At 38.2% G+C, this 16,086-nt stretch overlaps 1 protein-coding gene across 1 annotated transcript in view; it reads left to right on the top strand.

Annotated features, from left to right (window-relative positions):
* Positions 1-16,086, top strand: part of LOC128110505 (cation channel sperm-associated auxiliary subunit beta-like) — a 158,679-nt gene that overhangs the window by 104,589 nt on the left and 38,004 nt on the right. Inside the window, exon 17 of the mRNA XM_052738200.1 lies at positions 2,797-2,990. Coding sequence (XP_052594160.1) covers positions 2,797-2,990 — 194 coding nt within the window. The remainder of the gene's footprint in view (positions 1-2,796; positions 2,991-16,086) is intronic.

Genomic DNA, 16,086 nt, shown 5'->3' with positions numbered 1-16,086 from the left:
CCTGGGTGAAAGCAATTTCATTGATGTGAGGTGCAGAAGATAGAAGGAGCTGGAGAGAGAGAGCAGTTATTGCATGGGAACCTCCAATGCACCCATTCACACTGATGACAGTCAACTTTATCCAGTGTTGGCCCACTCAATAGTTATTCCACTCTACCTCCAGAACACACTGACCCCTAAATGTAAGCCCATCCTTTAATGCCCGAGTCCCCTTTCTTTCTTTAAATGGTTGTTTCTCTCCTCCCCTTGAACTATACAGAATGTGCTCACCTAAAGCAATTCTTGACACTTAGAGACTCCAAATGAGAGAAGTTGGAGGACAGCTTTGGTAATTGAGTTGGCTGCTGGCCCTGGCCATTGACTTCAGACACAAAGAGCTTAACTTCTTAAAAATTAATGAACTGTGGTTTTTGTTAATTTATCGGAGCTTTACAACACAATTGAGAAGAAAGAACAGAAAGTTCTCATGGACTCCACCACTACTCTTTTGTTTTCCACACTGTCCACATGCCCCAGAGTTGTACAGTTGCTCCAACTGATAACCTATATGGACATAATTTCACCCAGAGTTCATCATTTGTGGCAGGGTTCACTTTTTTTTTGAGAGAGGAAATTGCTCTGTAGCCCAAAGCTGGCCTCAAACCCTCAATCCTCCTGAGTGCCAACGTAACAGGCCAACGTAACAGGCATGTACCTCCGTGCCTCCCCCCAGGCTTCACTCTTGATACCCATTCTCAGTGTTGCAACAAATGTGTGGCGGCATTATAGCACATAAATAATAGTCTTGGTGTACTTAAATTCCTCTGTGTCTCATCTATTAACCCTTGCCTACTCAGCTCCTGGCAACTTCTTTGTTGTTGTTGTTGTTATTGTTTCCTTAGTTTTGCCATTTCTAGAATGCCACACAATTGGAGTTACACACCCCTTTGAGATTTGCTTCTTCTTCTTGAAATATGCCTATAAGATTTCTATTACCCAGCTTAAACAAGACCTGAACAATTACTACATCACTAGACATGCTAACATAGAAGGGAAAATTTCATAGGGCCCCACTAATAAAGAACTAGAGGCAACTAGAGAGGTGGGAAAATCACCTTCCTCAGGCATGAGCCCCTTAATTAGTTATCCAATAGCAAGTTGTCAGCCTTGACATCATGTACATACTAAATGGACTAAGCAGATTATAAATATACAACAAATAGAGGAAAAGAGGTAATGAATTTGAAAGGGAGAAAGATGAGAGGAGCTAATGTGAGAGGAGTTGGAGGGAGGAAAAGAAAGTGGGAAATGATTTCATTATATTTTAAATTCAAAAAATAAAAAGATACCTATTACCCTCTAATAACTTGATAATTATTTAGTGATGACTAGTATTCCATTGTCTGTTTGAAACCGTTATATAAGTATTCACCCATTGTTTTAATTTATCTTTATTGTTTTATGTATGGGTTTTTTGCTATACATCTGTGCACTATGTGCATTCAGTACCCATGGAGGCCAGAAGAGGGCATTGAATCTCCAGGAACTGAAGTTACAGATGTTTTTGAACTGCCATGTGGGTGTTGGGAATCAAACCAGGTCCTCTGGAAGAGCAGCTGGTGGTCTTAAATGCTGAGCATCTCCCCAGCCCCAACATATTCACCAACTGAAAGACATCCCAGCTGCTCCTGATGAACAAAATGGTAGCAGTATACACATGCAGACTTTGGTATAGACATACCTTTTCAGTTCACTTAGGTAAATACCCAAGAATATTGCATATGGTAAGAATATGTTTGAAATTAAAAGAAAATGCCTAACTCACCATACCTTTCTACATTTCCACCAGCAATGAATTAGAATTTCTTTCATACATTCTTACCAACATTTGACATTGTTAGTGTTTAAGGTTTTGTTATTTTAAATTTCCAGTCCCCTGATGATATATGATGTGTTTTTCTGTGCTTACTTGCCATCTACCCCCTCTCTCTCTCTCTCTCTCTCTCTCTCTCTCTCTCTCTCTCTCTCTCTCTCTCTCTCTCTCTCTCTCTCTCTCTCTCTCTCTCGTGTGTGTGTGTGTGTGTGTGTGTGTGTGTGTGTGTGTACCCATCTCCTCAGTGTTGGGATTATAAGACCTCTCTACCTTACTCTGTTTGCTCCCTCTTTCTTCTCTTCTCACTCTCCACTCTCTCTTTTTTGGCCATGTTCAGTCTGGACCCTTCCAGATGCCTCTGATTATTCTCTCCCTCTTAGCTACAATAAGTCTCCTCCACCATACCTAGGAGCAGTCATGTCTCTTCATTTTTTATTTTTTTCATTTGAATATAAAGTGTCAAATTGCTTTCTAGGAAACTTGTCTTAATTTACAATCACAGCAGTAGTGAATGTGCAGCTATTTCCATTCAAATATCATCTCTGGAACTCTGACAGCTAAAGATATTTATAGGCTGGAGATGTGGATCAGAGGTATAGCATTGGCCTAACAGTCATGATGTTCTAGGTTTGATCTCCAACACAAAAGAGATGAAAGATAGATAGATACACATATGATAGATAGATAGATAGATAGATAGATAGATAGATAGATAGATAGATAGATAATCTTTGCTCATTTTAAGTGTGAAAATGTTGTATAGGCCATTTTCTTGGTATCTAAAAACTTTGAACAACTGTTTGCCAAATAGTGATTTGTTAGCTGGTATATTACTATCATCAATCCTAGTATTGGTATATTTTATTTGTAAACTATATGTTAATATGCCTGCTTATTTAAGCCACTGGAATATTCATTTTATATGATTGTTGTTTTGCTTTTAGTAAAAATGGAAATGCTTACATCAGAAAATTGCTAGTACATGCCAATGGTCCTTTGGGATTTCATACCTCGGTTCTTGCAGAAATAATAGAACCTTTTGGAGTAGAAAAATTTTCGGATAGTGCTTCTGTATATGGTTCTCTTAAAATTTATTATACTGGAAATACTTTCTACCACATTGAAATTACAACAGCAGGTAAGTATGAAAATATAATCTATCTCTAATGGTTACAAAAAATAAAGTTACCTTTTGAGAAGACTTCATGTTCCTTTATGTTCTAATGTGCTTGTGTGTGTGTGTGTGTGTGTGTGTGTGTGTGTGTGTGTGTGTGTGTGTGTGTGTCTGAACATTGAACCTAAAGCCTTGAATATACTGGGCAAGTGCTCTACCACTACAGTACTGTTCTTACTCTCCAATTCTAGTTCTTTATCCAAAGTTTCCAGATACTTAGGTTGCAGGATCAGTTGTTCATAATATAACAAAACATACCTACAGCTTCACTACTATGTCCTCAGAAGTAGTGTGTATTATTTATTACAGTGACACTTATTTTATCCTAAACAGTGATCAGAAGAAGTAAGAGAAAATAGGATTTTTGTGTCAATTAAAAATACATTTGCAATGCATTGTTTTAAAAACTTTTTAAAAAAAGAGGCCAGGAGTGATGATGTAACACCTTTAATCTAAGCATTTAGGAGGCAGAGGCTGGCAGATCTTTGTGAGTTTCAGGCCAATCTGATATACATATCAAGTTCCAAGCTAGCCAAGGAGGTATAGAGAGACTTTGTGTCAATTTTTTTCAAAGACTATGACAATTTTGCCCTACATAATAAAAATGAATTTGAACAGGGTGGTGGTGAAGCACGCCCTTAATCCTACCACTCCGGAGACAGAGGCAGGCATATATCACTGTGAGTTCAAGACCAACCTGGTCTATAGAGTGAGTTCCAAGACAAACAGGGCTACACAGAGAAACTCTGTCTCAAAAAACAAAAACCAAAAATGAAAAAAAAAAGAGAGAGAGAATTTGAATCTTTGTCATAAAGGATGTCTATTTCTAAGTATTATCTGGTAGATACACAACCAAAGTTAATAGGGTTTGGGGCTACATAGGTAGCTCAATGATTAAAAGTATATACTGCTTTTGTGGAAAACCCAAATCAGTTCCCATCACCAACCTCAGCACTCAGAACAACCTGGAACTCCAACTCCAGGGGATTCAATGCCTCTGCTCTCTGAGGGTACCTATACCCACATACACAAATGCATAATAACTACACATAATTAAAACCTTTTTGGGGGATGTTTCAAGACAGAGTTTCTCTGTGTAGCTTTGAAGCCTGTCCTGGAACTCGCTCTGCAGAACAGGCTGGCCTTGAGCTCACAGAGATCTGCCTGCCTCTGTCTCCCAAGTGCTGAGATTAAAGGCATGAGCCACCACCACCCGGCAAATTAAAACCTTTTTAATTTAGTGAAGGATTTAGTTTTTACTCTGAGTAACTGTGAAGGTTTTGCTAGAAAATGACTGGTCTGATTTGAGTTTAACAAGATCATTTCGCCTTTGTGACTAGGCAGGAGACATAGACAGGCCACAGAGGAAGGCAGAGAAGCCAGCCAAAGGCAAATCATGTCAAACCTTAGGTTCCTATTTCTTCTTCAATTGTCAAACCTGCACCTTGTCAAGCCAAGCATGCACAAGGCTCTGGGTTCAATCTCCAGCACACAAAGAGAGAGGTAAAAGAGAGGAAGAAGGACTGTGGTAAATCTGAAGGCCACCAGGTGGTTCACTTCTGAACCCTAGCACTTGGGATTCTGAGACTGGAAAATCATGAATTTGGGGTGAGCCTCAGCTACATAGCAAGAACCTGTATTGTTTTTCTTTTTTATTGAAAAAAATCATAAAATTTATTTGGATCAAGTTTCTCCTTTCCCCAGTTCTTCACAGATCCTCCCCAGCACTCTATTCTTCCAACTTTATGTTCCTCCCTAAAAACAAACCACAAAAACAGAAACCAAAATACACAAACAAAAGAACAACAATACAAAAAATGCCCAAACAAAACAAAATAAGACAAAAAAAAATCTACAAAAATACCATTGAGTTTGTTTTGTGTTTGCTGACTCTTCCTGGGCATGAGATCTACCCTGCCTGAGCAGGCTCTGTGTGTGTGTGTGTGTGTGTGTGTGTGTGTGTGTGTGTGTGTGTGTGTGTGTGTTTCTATATCTACTACAGGAAGTGTCTATAGTAGTGAGGCACTAACACATGTGTATAGAAGAATGTCACTGAAAGTCATTTTATTGCCATGTTCCTTTAGCAGAATAATAGTATCTGATTTTCCCCTAGGCCATAGCATATATAGTCTCAAGTTCTTCACCACTTTATCAGTGTCAAGTGTGACTTCTATCTCATAGAATGGGCCTTAAATCCATTCAAAAAGTGGTTAATTACTTCCATAATGTTTGTGGCAGTGTTGTGCCAGTATGTCTTGCAGACAGATCACTGTTGTAAATCACAGGATTTGTAGCAGGGTTGATAATTAACTATCTCCTCCGGCAGCATGCACACAGAGTACCTTCTAGTACCAAGAACACTAATCAGTAGGCGTGAAGCTTCTAGTTAGGTACCAGCTTGACTTCTCTGTGTTTAATGAGATATATTAAATGTTGTCTTCATCATAGGCCTTACCAGCAGTTTGTGGAGAGTATCCAATGCCCTTGGTGATAGCCTGTGATGCTTGTGGCTTTTCATGGGGCCCTTTAGCCAACAACTCAACAAGATGTAACCCATTCCTGGCACTGGAGGTTTTACATGGTGGCATAAGATGTCTAGTTGGAACATTGTCCTCCTTATTATTTGGTGACTCCATTTAGATTCCTTTTATATATGAACATATTTTAGGCACAGTAGTAGGTTTCCATATGATTTTTAAATGACCTTTGATGTTGATTATTCCTCCCGTGTATTCCCTCCTTTTACTCTTCTCTTGAATCCGTATCCCTATTTGATCCTCCTATTTTAGTTTCCCTTTGTCTCTCCATAACAATATATTCTGTATATTTGGATCTTCTTTCTCCATCTTTTAGTTAATTTGACTAATGATTTTTCAATCTTCTATTTTCTCTAAGAACCAACTCTTCATTTCAAGATTTTTTTGTATTGTTTTTATTGTTGTTTGTTTTGATTTCATTGATTTCAGTCCTGAGGTTGATTATTTCTTGCTGTCTGTTCTTTTGGGGTGTTAATTCTTCTTGTTGTTCTAGAGCTTTCAGCTGTGCCACTAAGTTACTAATATGAGATCTCTCCAATTTTTAATGTAGGCACTTAGTGCTGTGAACTTGCCTCTTACAACTGCCTTCATTGTGTCCCATAGGTTTGGGTATGTTGTGTTTTCATTTTCATTATTTCTTTCTTAATATCTGTCTTGACACATTTTTCATTCAGTGGTGAGTTGGTGTCCATGAGTTTGTATACTTCCTGTTGTTGTTGATATCCAGCTGTAATCCATGGCAGTCAGATAGGATGCACGGTGTTACTTCACTTTTCTTGTATCTGTTGAGACTTTCTTTGTATCCAAGTACATGGTCAAATGTGGAGAAAGTTCATGAGTCACTGAGAAGAAAGTATATTCTTTGTGTGTGGGTGAAATACCCTGTATATGTCTGTTAGGTTCATTTGATTTATGATATTTATCTCTAGCATTTCTCTGCTTATTTTTTTCTGGATGACCTGTCTGTTGGTGATAATGGGGTATTGAAGTCACCCACTATCACTGTATGGTGGTCAGTATGTGATTTTAACTGTAGTAGTTTTTCTTTAATGAACTTGAGTGCTTTGTGTTTCATGCATAAATGTTTAGATTTGCTACACCATCTCAGTGGATATTTCCTTTAATGAGTATGTAGTATCCTTCATTATCCCTTACAAAAAGTTTTAGTTTGAAGTACATTTTGTCTGATAATAAATTCCTACACCTGCATGCTTCTTAGGTATATTTGTTTGAAATACTCCTTTTCATCCTTTTATCTTGAGGTGATGCCTATTCTTGATGGTGAGATGTGTTTCTCGGATGCATCAGAAAAAGTAGATTCTGTTTTCAACTCCAGTCTGTTAGTCTGTGTCTTTTTATTAAGGAATTGAGAACATTAGTGTTGAGAATTATCATTGTGCAGTGTTTATTGATCTCTATTATTTTGTTGTTATGATGTGGGTTCTTTCTTCCTCTTTTGATTTACTGTTCTGGGATTATTTATTCCTCGTTTCTTCTTGGGTGCAGTTAACTTCTTCAGACAGAAGTTTTTTTTCTAGTGCCTTCTCTAGATCTGGATTGGTAGATAGAAATTGCTTAAATTTGTTTTTATCATGGGATGTTTTTCTTTCTCCATTGATTGTGAATGATAGTTTTGCTGGACATAGTAGCCAAAGCTGGCATCTGAGGGCTCTCAGATTTTGTAGAGCATTCATCCAGAGTTTCTATTGAGAAGTCAGGTGTTATTCTAATGGGCCTGCCTTTATATGTGACTTGGTCTTTTCCCCTTGCGACATTTAATATCCTTTCTTTGTTCTGTACATTTAGTGTTTTGATTATTATGTGTCATGAGGAATTCCTTTATTAATAGATGTATCTCCTTAAAGTTAGGGAGATTTTCTTCTATGATTTTAAAATATTTTTGAAAATATTTTGTATCCTTGACCTGAGTTTCTTCTCTTTCTTATATCCCTGTTATTCATAGATATGGTCTTTACATAGTGTCCCAGATTTCCTGGACATTTGGGTCCTGGGTGTTTTTATGTTTAACATTTTCTCTGGCTGACCTATCCATTTATTTCACCGTGTGCACATTTATTTCAACACCTGAGATTCTCTCTTCTGTGTCTTTTACTCTTGGTGAGGCTTATCTCTGAGGTTTTTGTTTTACTTCCTAAATTTTTCATTTCCAGTTTTATTTCAGTTTGGGTTTTCTTTAGTGATCCTATTTCTATGCTAAATTCTACTTTCATGTCTTGAATTTTTTCATTATTTCATTCAGCTGTGTTTTCACAGACCTTAATAAGTGTTGTTGGATTTTCTTTTACTCTAGCCCCATGTTAGGATGCCAAAATGTTCTTGGTTGGTTTTCCTCTCTTGGGGGGCCCACCATCCAGCTCCCAAAATAAAACACACACAGAGGCTTATTCTTAGTTAGAAATGCCTGGCCTTAGCTTGACTCATTTCTAGCCAGCTTTTCTTAACCTAAATTATCCCATTAGCCTTTTGCTCTGGGCTTTTGCCTTTTTCTATTTCTATCTTACTTTCTTTCTTACTCTGTGTCTGGCTGTGTAGCTGGGTGGCTGGCCCCTTGCATCCTCCTCCTTCTCTTGCTCCTTCCTTTCCCTTCCCCCAATTTCTCCTTCCATCTAGTCTCTCTGTTTGCCAGCCCTGCCTATCCTTTCCCCTGCCTCACTATTAGCTGTTCAGTTTATTAGACCATCAGGTGTTTTAGATAGATACAGTAACACAGCTTCACAGAGTGAAGCAAATGCAACATAAAAGAATGCAACACAGCTTAGCATCATTAAACAAATGTTCCAACAGCATAAACAAATGTAACACATCTTAAAATAATATTCTACAACAATTAAGGGATTTATTCATATCCTCTGTAAAGTCCTTGAAGTTATTCATAATTGCTGTTTTGAAGTCCTTATCTTGTGTTTTAGCTATATTGCATTTCTCAGGGCTTAACTATAATAGGGCTACTGTCTTCTAGTGGAGGCATATTGTCTTAGCTGTTCATGTTTGTGTTTTTGTGCTAGAGTCTAGATATCTGGGGTTATAATGTTTGAGGTGTTTCTTAGTATCAATATCTGGTCTTGTCCTTGTTGGGTAGGTGTTCCAGAACCAAGTGTGGTGGCTCTGGGGTCCCTGGTAGAGAGTGTTTTTGCAGATTGGCAGGTGGCAGAAAGGAATGGAGATGGGATAGGTGGAAAAACTTGAAGAAGCTGTAGGAAAGAGCTAAATACCAAGAGGTGTAGTCCCCAGGGAGTGGAGGTGGGGTAGGGGTAAGGGTTTCTACAAGCAGGCTGCAGTAGGACCAAGAATAAGTCTTGTGATACAGGAATAAAAGGGCTGGAGGAACCCTGAGGCTGCACCAAGAGGTGGAGTGCCCAGTGACTGGATTGAGGTGGGAAGAAGAGCTCCTGCAAGCAGGCTGCTACAGGACTAAGTGTAAGTCTGGAGTGATCAAAATGGATGAAAGGAAGGAAAATGAAAATGGTCTTCCTGAGTTCCCAGCCTAGTGTAGCCACTGGCAATCCCTTGGATAAAGTGTTTCTGGGCATCAATGACTGACACAAAGGAATGGAGATGAGCTAAAAGGGAAGGTTAGGATTGGCAGGAAAGAGCTAAGCTGGGTCCACACCAAGAGGCAGAGTCCCCAGGAACTGGAGATAGGGTGGGAGGAGGGGTTCCCACAAGCAGGCTGCTACAGGACTGAGAGTGAGACTAGAGAGATCCTGGTGGAGGACAGGAAGAACAGTGAAAATCACCTGCCTAAGTCCCAGCCCTGTGTGGCAAACTAGGGCTCTCTGGTAGAAAGTGTTTCTGGGGATTGGCAGCTGACACACACCCACAAGAATCTGTTTTAAAGTGTGTGTGTGTGTGTGTGTGTGTGTGTGTGTGTGTGTGTGTGTGTGTTTACAATAGGCCTAGTATGGTGGCTCATAACATTAATCCAAGCACTTTGATAGTAGGGGCAATCAGATCTCTGAGCTTTAGTCCAGCCTGGTCTATATAGTGAGTTCCAGGTCAGCCAGGACTACATAGTAAGACTCTCTCATTATCAACAAATAAACAAACATACTCCCAAAACAAAACAAAAAGTTTCGTGTGTATAATTATCTGCATTTGTGTGTCTTTCATGCAGAAAAATCAGCAGATGCATAATAGTTAACAGTATGAAAACACCTGTAAAATGAGTGATGCTAATAAAAGAGAGGCAACTAACAGCTACATCACTAGCCTATATTGTTTTGGGGCTCATTTGGACAACCCTAACCAGCCATTTTAAATGAGATTTCTCATGCCCAATACTGGGGTTTTTGTTAGGCTATCGTTTTTGTGGGGAGCATTGTTAGCCAAAGTGGCATGGCTTCTTTTATATATATTTTATCTTTATGTATTATATATAATTTTAGGTAAGTATAAAATAATATCATTCCTTGAGGTTTTATCAAACAACCTTGGTATTATTTGTCCCTTGTCCTTTCTTCTCCTTCTATATTGACCTCCCTCCTCAACCCCCAATTGGAGCTCCCTTCCCAGTTTTTCATTTCCCACTTCATATCACCAGTATCCTGACTATTCTCCCTGTCAAGTTCTCTGTTCCCTGCCCACTGCCCCATGCCTATGGTCCCTTTATACTTTTGTGGTTACTTCATGTTGTATACTCACATCTGAAGACTTGGAACTAGGAACTAGAAATGACAAATAATATGCAGTGTTTGTCTTTCTGCATCTGAATTACACTCGATATAGTCTTTTCTAGGTCCACCCATTAACTTGCAAATTTTATGACTTCACTTTTCTTACAGTTGAATGGTACTCCATTGAATGGTACACATTTTCATTATCCATTCATCTGTTAGATAGGTTTCCATTTCCTAATTACAGGGACTGGAATAGGACAAGAATGAATATTGCTACACACATCTCTATGAAATAGGATGGTGAATTTTGGGGGCATATGTCAAGAAATAGAATAGTTGAGCTATATAGTAGAGTAGATTTGTTTTTAGTTTGGGGAGATTCTCTGTACTGATTTCCAGAGTCACTATACCCATTTGTATTCCCGTCAACAGTTGTCAGTTCTTTTGCTGACCTTAGCCATTCTGACTAGGACGAGATGAAATCTCAGAGTCATTTTAGATGTATTTCCCCAATTGCTAAGGATAATGAACACTTTTTGAGGGTTTTTGTTGTTTTGTTTTTTGAGACAGGGTTTCTCTGTGTAAGTATTGTGGCTGTCCTGGAACTTACTCTGTAGACTATGCTGGCCTTGAACTAATAGAGATCCACCTGCCTCTGCCTCCCAAGAGCTGGGATTAAAGGCATATGCCACCACTGCCCGATTTGAGGTACTTTTAAGTCATTTTTATTTATTCTATTGAGAACTCTGTTTAGATGCCTAGCCCATGATTTAATTTGGCCATTTATTTCTTTAGCTATTTGGTTTTTGAATATTTGTATATTGTTGGTACTAATCTTCTATCAAATATATAGCTGACTAAGATTCCCATTCTGTGGGTTTCTTCATCATTTGATTTTTTTCCTTAGCTATACAGAAGCTTTAGTTTTACCTGGTCCCATTTGTATTTGTTGGCCTTAATAACTATGCAAATGGAGTCCAACTCAGAAAGTCTTGTAAGGTACTGCCTATGTTTTTGTTTTGTTTTGTTTTGTTTTGTTTTTGGCAGCTTTAGTGTTTCAGGTTTCAAATTGAGGTATTGGATCCATTAGATCTAATTTTTGTGCAAGATGATAATGCACAATAATTATTCTACATTGTGGACATTCAGTTTTCCCAGAACCGTTTATTGAAGATGCTTTCTTCTATCCAGTGTTACTCATGTTTGGGTCTTCTATATTATTCCATTAGTCTTTATTTTTGCTAATACTATGTTTTTTTGGCATACACAGACACACAGACACACACAAAGGGGTGTGTGTGTGTGTGTGTGTGTGTGTGTGTGTACACAACTGCAATTTAAAATACCTTGAAATCTGGAATAGCAATGCCCAAGTATTGTTTTTGCTCAGGGTAGCTTTGGCTATCCAGCCTCTTTTCTGGTTCTCTATAAACTTTAGGATATTTCTATTTCTGTAGAAAATTGTTGTGGGTATTTTGGTCGATATTGCATTGAATCTGCAAATTGCTTTTCCTAGGATTTTCAAAATATTAGCTGAACCAATCCATTAATAATGTGATTTCTTTCTTTTGTTAGTGTCTTTCTCAATCTCTTTCTTAAGAAATTTGAAATTTTCATTGTCTTTTACCTCCTGGGTTAGCTTTATTCCAAGATATTTTGTTGTCTTTGATGCTATTGTAAATGGGAGTATGTCCATGATCTCTTTCTTGGTATTTTTGCTGTTGATGTATAGAAAGGCTACTGACTTTTGTAAGTTGATTTTGTGCCCTTCTGCATTACTGAAATGGTTTATTGTTTCTAGGAGTTTTCTGATGGAGTTTTTGGAATTTCTTATGTATAATATCATATTACCTAAAATGGGAATCATTTGACTTCTTCCTTTCCTATTTGTATCCCTTTAATTTCCTTCTCTTGGCTTTTTGCTCTGCCTACTACTGTCAGCATTGTATTGAAAAGGAGTAGAGATGGTGAACAATCTGGATTTGGTGAGAATGCTTTCAGTTTTGTGCATTTAGGATAGTATTGACTGTGGATTTTTCATATATAGCCTTATTATATTGAGATATGTTCCCTCTAGTCCTACTCTCTGTAGAACTTTTCTCATGAAAGAATGTCGGATTTTATCAAAGGTTTTTTCAGCATCTACTGAGATGATCATGTGATTTTTGTCACTAAGTTCATTTGTATGATTTATTATATTTATTGATTTACATATGTTAAACCAACCCTGTATTTTTAAATAAAGCCAGCTTGATTGTGGTGGATATATTCTTGATATGTGCATCTATTACGTTTGCTAGCATTTTATTAAAGACTTTTGCATCTATGTTCATCAGGGACATCAGTCTGTAGTTTTGTGTGTTAGATCTTTACCTAGTTTGGGTATTAGAGTAAGGCTGATTTTGTAAAATGAGTTGGGAGCGTGACCTCGGCTTTTATCCTTCTGAAGAGTTTAAGAAGAATTAGTTATAGTTCTTTGAAAGTCTGGAAGAATTCTACAGACTCCATCTGGACCTAGAATTTCTACAGTCAGAAGGTTTTTTTTACTGTGTCCATCTCCTCCTTTGTTATGGGTCTGTTTGAGTTGTTGGTCTCTTCTTGGTTTAATCTTGGTAGTTTGCATGGATTCAGAAATTCATCAATTTCTTTTCCATTTTCTATTTTAATGGAATACAATTGGGTTTTGTTGTTGTTTTTAAGTATTCCATACTTCTTTGGTATATGTTGTAATGTTTCCTTATTCATTTAATGAGTCAATTAATTTAGAACATCTCTTTCTTCTGGTTAGTTGGACCAAGGGTCTGTTGATTTTATCTTCCCCAAAAAAACAGCCCTTAGGTTCATAGATTCTTTGTATTGTTTTCTTTGTTTCTATTCATTGATTTCTAATTTGACTATTATTATTTCTTCCATCTACTGGATTTAGGTTTGTTCCCCTCCCCACCAAAAAAAAATCTTCACTTGTTTCATTAAGTCATTTATTTGATTTCTCTCTCCTTTTTATTCTTCTCTCATATATTACATTCTGACCAGAGTTTCCTCTCCCTCTACTCCCTACCAGTGTCTCCCGACCTCTCCTCTCCCCCAGATCCACTCCTCCTCTGTTTCCCTTCAGAAAAGAGCAACCATCCCAGGGATATCAACTCAACACAGCATAGCAAGTTGCAATAAGACCAAGCACAACCCCCATGTTGATATTTTTTTAATGTAGGCACTTAGGGCTACAAACTTCCCTCTTAGAATTGCTTTTAACGTGATCCAAGTTTTGCTTCGGGTTTTTTTTTAGTTAATTTAGTTAGTGTATTCCATTTAATTATTTATTTATATGTATGGATATTTTGCCTGCATATATGAATGTACACTGTGTACATGTCTGATGCCTGTGGAGACCAGAATAAGTCATTGAATTCCATGACACTGGAGTCACAGACAGTTGTGGACTGCCATGTAGGTGTTAGGAATCAAACCAGGATTCTCTCTTCTGATGAAACGTTTCTCCAGTCAAGTCCCAGAGATTTTGTATTTCATTTTCATTTAGTTCCAGGAATATTTTCATTTCTTCTTGATTTTTTTCTTTGATCCATTCATCACTTGGTAATGAGCTGTTTAATCTATAAATTTATACATTTACTGGAGTATTACTTCCTGATGATTTTCAGTTCTATTGTAAATGATCTGAAAGGATACATGGAATTTTCATTTTTCTGTATTTGTTAGGGTTTGTTTTGTGTCCCAGCATGTGGTCTATTTCAAAGAAGCTTCCATGTGTTGCTAGGGAGAATGTATATTCTTTGGCATTTGGGTGAAATATTTTGTAGCTATTGGTTATATTCATTGTATTTAAGGTGTCATTTAATTCTAAGTTTTCTCTATTAATTTTTTATAAATATTTTTATTTTATATTTAATTTAATTTTTCATCTCAGCCACAGATTCCCCTGTTCTTCCCTCCTCCCACCCCCCAGCCTTCCCCCCAACCCATCCCCCATTCCCACCTCCTCCAAGGCAAGGTCTCCCCTGGGGAGTCAGCCCAGCCTGGTAGATTCAGTTGAGGCAGGTCCAGTCCCTTCCTCCCTGCACCAAGGCTGAGTAAAGTGACTCAGCATAGGCCCTAAATTCTGAAAAGCCAGCTCATACACCAAGGACAGGTCCCGGTCCCACTGCCTGGGGGCCTCCTAAACAATTCAAGTTCATCAACTGTCTCACTTATCCAGAGGGCCTGGTCAAGTTCCATGGGGGCTCCTCAGCTATTGGTTCACAGTTCATGTGTTTCCGCTAGCTTGGCTATTTGTCCCTGTGCTTTTTCCAATCATGGTCTCGATATTTCTTGGTCCTCTCTCTCACCGATTGGACTCCTGGAGCTTCACCTGGGGTTTGGCCATGGATCTCTGCATCTGCTTCTACCAGTCACTGGATGAGAGTTCTATCATGACAGTTAGGGTGTTCAGCCATCTGATCACCAGAGTAGGTCAGCTCAGGCACTCTCTCTAGTCTATAGTGGAGGTATCTTTGTGAATTTCTAGGGACCTCTCTAGCACTCTGCTTCTTCCTATTCCCATGGGGTCTTCATTTATCATGGTATCTCTTTCCTTGTTCTCCCACTTTGTTCCTGATCCAGCTGGGACTTCCCGCTCCCCTAAGCTCTCTTACCCCCAACCCTTGCCTTCCATTACCCCGCCTCAACCCCAGTTTGCTCATGTGGATCTCCTCCATTTCTCTGTTGCTGGGTGATCCCTGTGTCTTTCTTAGGGTCCTCTTTACTAGGTAGCCTCCCTGGAGCTGTGAGTTGCAGTCTGGTTATCCTTTGCTTTACATCTAGTATCCACTTATGAGTGAGTACATACCAAGTTTGTCTTTCTGAGTTTGGGTTACCTCACTCAGGATGCAAACTTGTACAGCTGCTTTGGAAATCAATATGGTGCTTTCTTAGAAAATTGGGAATCAACCTCCCTCAAGACCCAGTTATACCACTCTTGGGCTTATACCCAAGGAATGTTCAATCATACCACAAGGACACATGCACAACTATGTTCATAGCAGCATTATTTGTAATAGCCAGAACCTGGAAACAAACTAGGTGCCCTTCAACTGAAGAATGGATAAATAAGATATGAGAAAAATAATGACATCATGAGGTTTGCAGGCAAATGAATGGATCTTTTAATTTTTTGTTGAGAGACCTATGTATTGGAGAAAGTGGAGTTGTGAAATTGCCTACAATTATTAGGTTTGTGTTAATCTGTGTTTTTAATTCCATTAGAATGTTGTTTATGAAATTGAGTACACAAGAGTTTGGTCCACGTATATTTAGTATTGTAATATTTTCATTATTAATTAACCTTGATTAGAATATTTGTCTCTTGTTGTTTCATTGTTGGCTATGAATTTTTGAGGCTGTTTATGCCATAAAAAATTTTTCTTTCTCCTTGGAGAAAGGGAAGATAGTTTTGCTGGGCATATATAATTTTTTCCTTGGAGAAACAGGAGATAGTTTTGCTGGGTATAGTAGTCTAGGTTGGCAGTAATAGTCTTTGAGAATTTGGAGTGTATTGCTCCAGAATCTTGAACTTTCAGGGTTTCCATTGAGAAATGAGCTGTTATTCTGATGGGTTTCCCTTTACATATGACTTGCATTTTTTATCTTATAGCTTTTATTACTCTTTCTTTGTTCAGTGTATTTAGTGTTTTAACCATAATATGCTATTGGGTATTTCCTTTCTGATCCTGTCTAGTTGGGATTCTGTGTAATATATATACATGTGTGTGTGTGTGTGTGTGTGTGTGTGTGTGTGTGTGTGTGTGTACATCTTTCATTAGTGTAAGGAAGTTATTTTTTCTATATTCTTGTAAAAGAGCTGGTCAATGCCATTGACCTGGGATTCTTCTT

The sequence above is a fragment of the Peromyscus californicus genome, unplaced genomic scaffold, assembly GCF_007827085.1.
Source record: "Peromyscus californicus insignis strain IS unplaced genomic scaffold, ASM782708v3 Scaffold_15__1_contigs__length_86483966, whole genome shotgun sequence".
In the NCBI taxonomy this organism is placed as follows: Eukaryota; Metazoa; Chordata; class Mammalia; order Rodentia; family Cricetidae; genus Peromyscus; species Peromyscus californicus.
This window is presented reverse-complemented; position numbering and strand designations above follow the sequence as displayed.